This window comes from Balaenoptera acutorostrata, chromosome 17, assembly GCF_949987535.1.
Source record: "Balaenoptera acutorostrata chromosome 17, mBalAcu1.1, whole genome shotgun sequence".
Classification (NCBI taxonomy): domain Eukaryota; kingdom Metazoa; phylum Chordata; class Mammalia; order Artiodactyla; family Balaenopteridae; genus Balaenoptera; species Balaenoptera acutorostrata.
Window position 1 is genome coordinate 35,383,770 of NC_080080.1, and position 12,200 is coordinate 35,395,969.

The following is a 12,200-nucleotide window of genomic DNA, read 5'->3' on the forward strand; positions in this document are numbered from 1 at the left end:
CTTTGTATTTGAAAGTCTGTACAATATGGTATTTAATGTAAGTAGAAATATGGAAATTCATCTATAAAAATTACAACTCACCAAAGACACACCCCAAGGTTTGTCAAGCAATTTTATTTTTAAATTGGTGTTTTATTTTGTACAATTGCTATGAGAGAAAGGTCTGAAATTAATCTGTTTCAGGATTTATATATGTTCAATGTCAATTTTTAGGAAATAAAGTCACCTGCTTATTATTTTACAGGTATTCTTTGATATGCCAAACCCAAAGGATTAACATAAAACATAGAGTAGCTCTCCATAGAGCCTAGTCCTAGTACCACACCTACATAAGAAATTTCCTGCCCAGAAGGCTCAGATATCGGCACACCAAAACAATTCTGATAGCATCCAAACTTAGGAGAACCACAGTTCTCATATCTAAAATAAAGCTTTGACCTCACAATGACCCAGGGCAGCTTTGATACATTCAATTAACATAGAGAAAGCATCCTTGAACATGACCTTCCAAGAATTCCTTTCCTTCCTTTGATTATTTGTGACCCAAAGCTTCTAGAAAATATTCTTTGCACTCTCATTAAAGCGCAAAAAAGTCTAGTTCTTCCAGAATAGTATATTTTCTGCAAACACCAAATTTATCATTTGAAAATAATTTCCCCCACTTATATGTTCACTATGGAGTGTTAAATTTGAAAAAAAAAATATGCCTGAGGATTTCCTGATTATATTGTGATCACTTTTGCCACCTCTTGAGAGGGGACGGCTATCTTTATTTTTTTATTTGACACTTAAATTGTTTCTCTTAAATTTATTTTAAGAATGAGGCTTTCAATAAAATGGACAACCTGGAAGAAATGGACAAATTCTAAGAAATGCACAACCTTCCAACACTGAACCAGGAAGAAATAGAAAATATGAACAGACCAATCACAAGCACTGAAATTAAAACTGTGATTAAAAATCTTCCAACAAACAAAAGCCCAGGACCAGACAGCTTCACAGGCCAATTCTACCAAACATTTAGAGAAGAGCTAACACCTATCCTTCTCAAACTCTTCCAAAATATTGCAGAGGGAGGAACACTCCCAAACTCATTCTATGAGGCCACCATCACCCTGATACCAAAACCAGACAAAGATGTCACAAGGAAAGAAAACTACAGGCTAATATCACTGATGAACATAGATGCAAAAATCCTCAACAAAACACTAGCAAACAGAATCCAGCAGCACATTAAAAGAATCATACACCATGATCAAGTGGGGCTTATCCCAGGAATGCAAGGATTCTTCAATATATGCAAATCAATCAACGTGATACACCATATTAACAAATAGAAAGAGAAAAACCATATGATCATCTCAATAGATGCAGAGATAGCTTTCGACAAAATTCAACACCCATTTATGATAAAAACTCTCCAGAAAGTAGGCATAGAGGGAACTTTCCTCAACATAATAAAGGCCATATATGACAAAACCACAGCCAACATCATCCTCAATGGTGCAAAACTGAAACCGTTTCCACTAAGATCAGGAACAAGACAAGGCTGCCCACTCTCACCACTATTATTCAACATAGTTTTGGAAGTTTTAGCCACAGCAATCAGAGAAGAAAAAGAAATAAAAGGAATCCAAATTGGAAAAGAAGGAGTAAAGCTGTCACTGTTTGCAGATAACATGATACTATACATAGAGAATCCTAAAGATGCTACCAGAAAACTACTAGAGCTAATCAATGAATTTGGTAAAGTAGAAGGATACAAAATTAAGGCACAGAAATCTCTTGCATTCCTATACACTAATGATGAAAAATTTGAAAGTGAAATTAAGAAAACACTCCCATGTACCATTGCAACAAAAAGAATAAAATATCTAGGAATAAACCTACCTAAGGAGACAAAAGACCTGTATGCAGAAAATTATAAGACACTGATGAAAGAAATTAAAGATGATACAAATAGATGGAGCGATATACCATGTTCTTGGATTGGAAGAATCAACATTGTGAAAATGACTCTACTACCCAAAGCAATCTACAGATTCAATGCAATCCCTATCAAACTACCACTGGCACTTTTCACAGAACTAGAACAAAAAATTTCACAATTTGTATGGAGACACAAAAGACCCCGAATAGCCAAAGCAATCTTGAGAAAGAAAAATGGAGCTGGAGGAATCAGGCTCCCTGACTTCAGAATATACTACAAAGCTACAGTAATCAAGAGAGTATTGTACTGGCACAAAAACAGAAATACAGATCAGTGGAACAGGATAGAAAGCCCAGAGATAAACCCACGCACATATGGTCACGTTATCTTTGATAAAGGAGGCAAGAATATACAATGGAGAAAAGACAGCCTCTTCAATAAGTGGTGCTGGGAAAACTGGACAGCTACATGTAAAAGAATGAAACTAGAACACTCCCTAACACCACACACAAAAATAAACTCAAAATAGATTAAAGACCTAAATGTAAGGCCAGACACCATCAAACTCTTAGAGGAAAACGTAGGCAGAACACTCTATGACATATATCACAGCAAGGTCCTTTTTGACCCACCTCCTAGAGAAATGGAAATAAAAACAAAGATAAACAAATGGGACCTAATGAAACTTAAAGGCTTTTGCACAGCAAAGGAAACCATAAACAAGACGAAAAGACAACCCCCAGAATGGGAGAAAATATTTGCAAATGAAGCAACTGACAAAGGATTAATCTCCAAAACATACAAGCAACTCACGCAGGTCAACGTCAAAAAAACAAACAACCCAATCCAAAAATGGGCAGAAGACCTAAAGAGACATTTCTCCAAAGGAGATATACAGATTGCCAACAAACACATGAAAGAATGCTCAACATCATTAATCATTAGAGAAATGCAAATCAAAACTACAATGAGATATCATCTCACACCGGTCAGAATGGCCATCATCAAAAAATCTACAAACAATAAATGCTGGAGAGGGTCTGGAGAAAACGGAACCCTCTTGCACTGTTGGTGGGAATGTAAATTGATACAGCCACTATGGAGAACAGTATGGAGTTTCCTTAAAAAACTAAAAATAGAACTACCATACGACCCAGCCATCCCACTACTGGGCATATACCCTGAGAAAACCATAATTCAAAAAGAGTCATGTACCACAATGTTCATTGCAGCTCTATTTACAATAGCCAGGACATGGAAGCAACCTAAGTGTCCATCGACAGATGAATGGATAAAGAAGATGTGGCAAATATATACAATGGAATATTACTCAGCCATAAAAAGTAATGAAACTGAGTTATTTGTAGTGAGGTGCATGGACCTAGAGTCTGTCATACAGAGTGAAGTAAGTCAGAAAGAGAAAAACTAATACCATATGCCAACACATATATATGGAATCTAAAAAAAAAAAAAAAAGGTCAGAAGAACCTAGGGGCAAGACGAGAATAAAGATGCAGACCTACTAGAGAATGGACTTGAGGATATGGGGAGGGGGAAGGGTAAGCTGGGACAAAGTGAGAGAGTGGCATGGACATATAAACACTACGAAACATAAAGTAGATAGCTAGTGGGAAGCAGCCACATAGCACAGGGAGATCAACTTGGTGCTTTGTCACCACCTAGAGGGGTGGGATAAGCAGGGTGGGAGGGAGGGAGATGCAAGAGGGAAGAGATATGGGGACATATGTATATGTATAACTGATTCAATTTGTTATAAAGCAGAAACTAACACACTATTGTAAAGCAATTATACTCCAATAAAGATGTTTTAAAAAAAAAAAAAAGAGATAACTGAGGTGACCACCTAGAGGGGTGGTATAGGGAGGGTGGGAGGGAGACGCAAGAGGGAGAAGATATGGGGATGTATGTATATGTATAGCCGATTCACTTTGTTATAAAGCAGAAACTAACACACCACTGTAAAGCAATTATACTGCAATAAAGATGTTTAAAAAAAAAAAAAAAAGAATGTGGCCTTAACCTATTTAAGTTGGCTAAGAAGGTAGTTTGAAGTGATATCTTTAGTTTTTCATAATCTCCAACAGTCATTGTCTCCAAGATCATTCCAAACAAGAATTAGTAGAGAAAAAAATTCTTAAGAGAATGTGGCTTTATTCTCAAGTTTTGAACAATATATAGTCACTGTCTTCAGCAATATAATTCTTGTCTATTGAAAGATAATGGAAGTAATTAAATACGGATATAAAGATATAGACATAAGTATTGATATAGGTACAGCCATATAGCAGATCCTGAATTTTTAAATTCATAAACGTGTATTTCAATAGAAGTATCATAATATCAAAAAAAGGTAGAGAAGGGGCTTCCCTGGTGGCGCAGTGGTTGAGAATCTGCCTGCTAATGCAGGGGACACGGGTTCGAGCCCTGGTCTGGGAAGATCCCACATGCCACGGAGCAGCTGGGCCCGTGAGCCACAATTGCTGAGCCTGCGCGTCTGGAGCCTGTGCCCCGCGACGGGAGGGGCCGCGATAGAGAAAGGCCTGCGCACCGCGATGAAGAGCGGTCCCCGCACCGCGATGAAGAGTGGCCCCCGCTTGCCGCAACTGGAGAAAGCCCTCGCACGAACCGAAGACCCAACACAGCCAAAAATAAATAAATAAATAAATAAATAAATAAAATCAAGTAAAAAAAAAAAAAAAAAAAAAAAAAAAAGGTAGAGAAGAACTTTATCTTCATCTGCAATCTCACAGGTGCATTAATTAGAAATCAAGCTGGGGAACTATAAATAGTGCAGAATACCATCTGTTTAAAACTCTAGACTGTGACTGGGAAATTTACAGTTTTAAATGGAATAGCTCTTAATTCTTTTGCTTTAGAGGATAATTCAAATTAATCATTTGCATTTATACCCCCATTTGAAAAGTGCAGGAATTAAACTTTTTCTCTTTTTAATTTCCCAGGAGTGAGTTTTGCCTGGATTTTGAAACCAGAGTTACAAATATGATGACAAATTATAGCAAAAAAATTTTGTTTCTAGCTTATCAGAAAAATTAATAGCAGTTAAGGTTAATACACCCTGCTTGTCCCATGAGATTTCTTCCTTATGAGTTTCCTAACGCTGAACATTGGGAAACGGAAACTAAAAACTAAAAACCCACTAGAAACTCTTCACATCACTAGTTTCTTAGAGTCCCTCTCATTCTAGGGCATAGTTGAACAACAATACCACTCTCTCTATGTATTCTGCATTTTTGCTTTGTTTTGATTTTTAGTATTTATGACCTCAACACTTGAAAAAAATAATTATATGAGTATCCCTTAAGCCCTCTCTTTCCTACTTTCAATTCCAACTATGACATAAAGGTAAATGGATTGCCCAGGGCCTCCATTCAATCCTTCCCTCCCTTTCTCCTTGATCCTAATCTTTCTCCTCCCTTCCAAGGAGATTCACTGAGGGGGATTCTACCATCTCCCTTGAAACTTCTGGAATAAAATAAGGAATTCAAATTGTTTAAACGTTCTCCCACATGTAGTTTAAAAATTCCATGTTGTACGTCATTTGAAAATGCTTTCTTAATGTTTAATATGCTGAACTAAAGATATAAGGAGTATGAGTTTGGAATCAGATGTGGATTTGCATCCAGCTCCTCTACTTTTTCACCGTGTGACTCTGGCGAGTTACTTGTGCTCGCTGGCAGTTTTCTCTTCTACACAACAACTGTGTCTTACTGACTTAACTGTGTCTCCTCTGTATCGTGGGGGCTGCCTAACTGTCCCTGAGAGGGCTGTGCTGTTCTGACGAGTAGCACTAATTGAAATCGTCATGACCTGAAAGGCTATCGAGATTTTAGAGACACTGCTATGCCGCATGTCCCTAAACTCAGTGCAGTTCTAGTTAATGTGTTTCCTTCTCTTTTCTCATGACCATCTCTGCCTCTGTTCACAGATGCCCACTTCTTCCTACTCTCTATCTCTGCTAAACTACAACTCAGACATTTTAATGGCATGGTGGATCTTTGATCTACATCTGACTGTAGCACCTTTAAGAGTGCTGGCAATTCTGAATTAGCCATTAACCTCTTTTTCCCCTTCTGCTCCTCTCCCCGGGACCTAATCTGAACTCATACCCTTTTATGTCCAGTTAACACCTATAAGCAGTTGCCAGCTTATTCTATTTTTCATATTCTCTCCCCACCCTACCCAATTTTTAAATAATTGTACTATTTCTACACTGTCAGAACATATCACATTGCCATTACTGTCTCTTCCATCATTTAGAATTAGATCCAAGGTAAATATACACATAATGCTCACCATCAGTCCTTTTATCAATGTCTTTACAGTCATATTGGTGTCTAAAGCTTGTTCTTTAATAGATTCCTCAAGAAGAAATACTCCCTGGATTTTTTGATTGCTTGTTTGTTCGTTGGTGGTTTTGTTTCTTTGTTTTATTTTGTTTTGCTTTTGCCTGTCATCTTTATAATTGAAAGTCAGCTTGGCTGGATATAAAATCCTTGGCTCACATTTTCTTTATTTGATTACTTTAAATATCATTGTCTTCTGACAAGGTGTTGCTGTTGAAAAGTTTGATCATAAAAGTTTCCTTATAAATGACTCCTTATCTACTATAAAATAAATGGCTAATAGGGACCTACTGTGTAGCACAGGGAACTCTGCTCAATGCTCTGTAGTAGCCTATATGAGAGGAGAGTCTGGAAAAGAGTGGATATATGCATGTGTATGGCTGATTCACTTTGCTGTGCACCTGGAACTAAAACAACATTGTGAATCAACTATATACTCCAGTAAAAATTAGTTTAAAAAAATAAATGACTCATTGTCTATTTTATTTTTCTTAAATGCTCAAAGAATATTTTTAAAGTCATCCTGGGTCAACTTTCCCAGGTGCATCGTAGCCCATTTTAAAATGTATACTTTTTACTTTAAGTTTTCCTGATTATCATTTTTAGCATTTCTTCTGTTCCATTGTTTTAGCTTTCTTCCTGAAAGATACATATTATATGTCTCTTGGATCATCTTTACCTCTCTTCTATATCTATTATTTTCTCTTAATTGTTTCTTCATTTCCTCTGATTTTTAAAATTTTGCTCTTTTCCAACTTGTATTTCTATTAAGGCATTCTCTCTTCTTATTTATTCACTTCTGTGTTGCTTGTAGTGTAGTCTTTTCTTCTGAAATATTTTAATCTTTTACTTCTAAATTCTTTCCTGAATTCTACCATATCTCTTTTCAAATCATTCTGTTCTCCAAACACCTCATGTCTGAGTTTTTCAAACTGTGATTTATGTTGCTCTTTATAATGTCCATGATTTTGTTAATTTCAAAAATTTAAAAATTATGTTAATTTTAAGCCCATTTTTGGAACATTAGGCTATAGGTTTCACCTGTTTTGTGGGCATGTCTTTCTGGCACGCATTCATTGTCCACAGGAAGTCAGTCTGATATTAATTATTTTTTTCATGAGACTGTATGGGATTCAACTGTTTTCTTTTCTGCTGGTCATTTCTAAATGAAACGAGAGAACTAGGATAATTCTTCTAGCTTCATGGCTCTCATGCTCCTGCTTCAGTTGTGTTCAAAAAGTGATAAAAGAAAATAGCACTATATTTCCTGAGATCTGCCTACTCTGTATCTTTTCCCCTCTTCCTTTTTATTTGGAACTTCTCTTTCCTCTGAACCTTTGTTTTTGTTTTTGTTCAACTCAACCTGGATTCTACTCCCGGCAGCCTTTTCTCAGAGCAGGATTTTATCCTACCAGGGAGCTTCAATTTATAACTTTCCAGAGTTTATAGAGCCCAGAACACTTCAATGTTCTGTCCCCTTGCACCCACCAGTAAATTGAAGTCTGTACAATCCATCCCCTCCCACCCTAGTTTCACATACTGTCCTCTGATGGCCCACTTCTCTCTCTGGTACCATGGGTCACTTTGGTAGGTTCCCTGTTCTTTGGTCATCAAGTGGGCCCACTACTTTCTCTCACGATGCCGACATCACACAGGTCTTGAAATTGTTGATGTTTGGTCCCATTCATATTTGGGATTTTGTGAGGGTCTCTTGTCACATAATCACGGGATTTTAATCTTTGCCATTTTAATTGCTCTGTCTTTTATGAGGTGTTTCAGGAAGATTCAAAAACTACATCTTCTCCTGAAGCATGTTTGCTAATGAACTTATTTTAGAGGTGCCATTTCCATTCCAAAAGGCTCTAGCTGAGACCCCATTTAACCCATAAATTAATAGCAGTTACATCGATACGTTCTGGGACAGGATCTATATACCCACTAAAAACAATCTATTATTTATTTCAGTTATCTAACTGAATCAGACTCATAGCACAGTGCAATGTCAATCAGTCATTAAATTAGTGGTAGAATGACTGACTGAAAAAAAAAAATACAGTTGATTGATGACTCCCTAGATATCTAATAGGAACTGAGAATGAAAGATTACCACTCCCACTGTGATTGGTAAGGGATTATTTTGACACCACTAGACAAGAGGAGGTGACAAGGGAGAAATGTCATTAAAGTAATATCTAATAACAAAAATACCTTTATGACAAACTGTCATCTTTACTCACTTTGTCGCAGAAGACCTTGATCTGGCAATAAGCTCTATGAATGGGTTTATTGCTACGATTATTATAACTGTATGTATCAATCTGAATCATCAAAGGAAGTCCTTTCACTCCTTTTTGGGAGGAGAAATCTGTACTCAGGCAATTCACAGTGATGAAAATCTGAGGGAGGAAGAAAGAAAGGAAAAAGTTCACAAGTCACCATAAAAAAGATCTATTTAAAAAAATGCATAAGCCTTAGACTTAAAGTTAAAATATTAAATAAACCTATAAGGACAACTGAAGAATATTTGGATATTCTCACATAAAAACTTATTGAACACATATAACATGATTTATTATATAATTTATAGTTATAAATTTATAAAAATTTTTCTTTTATACTTAATCTTGAAACAGACAATTTAAATTACTTCTCTTTAACTATATTAGCAAAGTCTTACTTATTTTTCAAACATGCATAAGTTAGCTGGGTAAAACGCTGCCTCCTCAATGTATTAAAGCTGTCACTTCTAATAATTATATCAATGTCTCTAATCTCTGACCTGTGAGATAAAAAATAAAAGCTACACAACACCTTCCTTTGCACCTTATTGCACTGAAACATAGTTATTTGTTTACACATCTGTCTTTCCTATTTGTATGAGAGTATGAGATTTGAGACAATTTCTTATTATTTTTGTATTACTGGTACTTAATGTAGTGCCTGGCAGAGAATAAGCATTCAATAAACATCTGATGAATGAGGTCAACGAGTTTATCTAGAAAGCCCACTAGATTGGGAGTCAAAAGCCCCAGGTTTTAGTCCCAACTCTAACATTAAGCAGACTTCAGGCAAGTCACTTCTTGTCTTTGGTTTTCAATTTTCCCTTTAAATCATTTTTAAATCCCTCCCTGAAGAACAGAATATAAATACTAAGATACTTTCATGTTAGTGAAAAAGTAAAAGAAGGGCTGGCAGAGGTAAGACATGGAACAGGAGGAAGGGCAGGTAGTAAAGTCACCAGCGTCCTCATCTTACATCATGAGATATCAAGAGAGACAACAAAAATGACATGAATCCGAAAAAATGGAAACTCAAGCAAATAATTAAAGATTATAGCACCGCCCAACAGAACTAAAAATAATAATTTTATTATGAAATATTGGCAGTAATAGAAGGAGAAGTACAAACGACTAAATTTATCCTCCTTTGCTATAGTGTGTAGATGTCAATATATACCATTTAAAGTTGATTTATCACAGACTAGGGATATGAGGACAGCACCTAGATTTATGTGGTAACTACATGAATAGTAAGAGGCAGTCTTTGGGAAAAAACAGGCATACTATATTATATCCTTGATACTACTTCCATTTAATACCATATGTATTACTTGTATTTAACAGAAAACTTTAAACTCACTGTTTTAAAATTGTACAGTTATTTATCCTGAAAACCATTTCATTGGATGTATTATCTGACTCTTGTTTTATTTCATCCCCTTGGAAGTTTTATTCACCTTCAAACCCTTGACCTGAAGCCTTTCAACACCCCAGAGAAGAACCCTGCAGAAAGCAAAGAGCCACTGCCATGAGCCGCATTTTAAAGGCCATTCAAATTTTTGACCTAAGTCATTTTAAGTCCTATGCCTGTAGACCTTTGGTAATTTATACAACCAGATCTCTCATTTTTAGTGCTATATCTACGTAAAGATCATTTTAATCATTTAATTTTTGAGCCCCTTACTTGGCGACGAGAAACACATTAGCAAGGCACCACATCAATAGCAGTCAAGGCCAGATACAGGTTTCAGTGACATGCTAATCACAACAACTGTGGACATCATGCCACAGGATCTCACTTCTCCAGCTGCATCTGAAAATGAGTGCCTAAAGATGATCTAACATCGAATATGGTCATTTTATTTATTCATTTCTTTTATTCATTCACTCATTCATTCTTTCTATAAATATCAACACAAGTCCACAGTAGGTCAAACTCAATATTAGAAACTGGGGATACAGAAGAAAGTAGATCCCAGCCTCATGAAGCTGACAGTCCAAGGGGAAGGCCAATGAGTAATCCAGCAATGACCAACACAAGGTGGTCAGGGCTCCCCTGAGAGAGATGAGTACAGAGGCCATGAGAACACAGAACAGAGCACTGAACATGGAGGACGCAAGCGAAATACAAAACCCACAGAGACACTGGGCTAAGACCAGGGATTCCATAAATATCTGTTTATTATTTAGGAATGGTAAAGACAAAGAGTAACTACAGATGCAAATGTCAAATGATTTAGGAGAGCTGAGTGATGAAGACCACTCAGAAAGAATACGCCGTGCCTGTTTCTCCTACCGAACTTCCAGGGTAAAAGTAGACAGAAAATGCTGTCTACTGCTCCTGGAGATGCCCTAACAGCAGAGAACATTCATTCATGCCACAAATATTTTTAAGTATCTACCACGTCCCTGAGACTGTGCTGGTTACTAGCACAGATGCAGCAATTATGGTCCCTGCAATCACAGAATTTGGAGGCTAGATGGGAAAGAAAGACAACGCGATGGTGCTCTAAAGGTTACAATAACTTCATCAAACCCCGATCATTAGGTCAAAAGATAAAAGCATACTTTTCCGGGAACACTTGACTTCTTTTATTGTTATGGTCATTATTGACAATGGGGTTATCTTGGCCAGAAGCTATAAATAAATACAGCTTTATGTCAGCAAATCAAATGATCACTCTGGGATCAAATGACGTGGTTGTTCCTACCTAGGGCTACGTATTTCATGGAGAAATCTTCCTGTTCGTGGGTGTAATCCACAGGGTCCTCAGCCAGACTGGTTTTTTCCCTCACCCTCATAAAGCCTGCCTAGTCCTGCAGCAGCCAGAAGAGAAAAGTGTTCTGTATTTCCTAAGCTAATAGGATTCATGGTTGGGCTTACTGATATATCCATATGTCACTCACAGCGGACATACACTCAGACAGGCAGGAAGCAATATTAATTGTGGCCTTGTCAGCTCCAAGTCTCAATTAAGAAAGCTTAGCTGATGGAACATGTATTTTTATAAGGGCCACTTGAGTAGGACAGATCCATTGAAATAATAGATGCTTACTGGCGATATCCTACAATACATACACGAAATCCTCCTTGGAGGAGTTGTAACGATCAGCCACCCAGTAGACAAGGTCTTAAAGGTGAAATGAGCTACAACACACTGGACTCTACCACTAGGAGACACTTAGACTTAGGTCCTCTTAATGGAGAAAGGTCCTCAGAAGAAGATCCAGTGGGCCTTCTTTGATTCATGGCATCCTGATTCCATAAGAAGTAAACAACACGAGAATCTGCCTTCTCTGCTACACTGTGTTGCCAGCTCCCAGAGTTATCCTAACAAGCAGGGATTTTATAATAGGGTTGGCACTGCTTTCTTCTTGCCTGGCTGTCTGACCCAATAGCAAAGCACAGTCTATGTGCCTGATGATATCAATCACAGTTTCGCTGTGCTGCACTTAAAACCTGAATGGTTGAACTTTAACTGCAATTGAGGGGGTTGGGAAGGCATGGAAGGACATTAACTAAAACCTCGGCTTGGGACTGATAAGCATTAATTTGTTTCATCTTGCAAAGCCAACCATGTCTGAGCTCTATACCCAGCAGGCAAA

General features: G+C 37.2%; 1 protein-coding gene across 3 annotated transcripts in view; it reads right to left on the bottom strand.

Annotated features, from left to right (window-relative positions):
• The window catches only part of GRHL2 (grainyhead like transcription factor 2), a 166,851-nt gene that overhangs the window by 34,443 nt on the left and 120,208 nt on the right, over positions 1-12,200 (bottom strand). For all 3 annotated transcript variants that reach the window (XR_450244.2, XM_007173397.2, XM_007173396.2), the window contains exon 9: positions 8,553-8,711. Coding sequence is in view for 2 of the 3 variants with exons in the window: in XM_007173397.2 (XP_007173459.2) it covers positions 8,553-8,711 (159 nt within the window). In the remaining variant the exon portion in view is untranslated. The remainder of the gene's footprint in view (positions 1-8,552; positions 8,712-12,200) is intronic.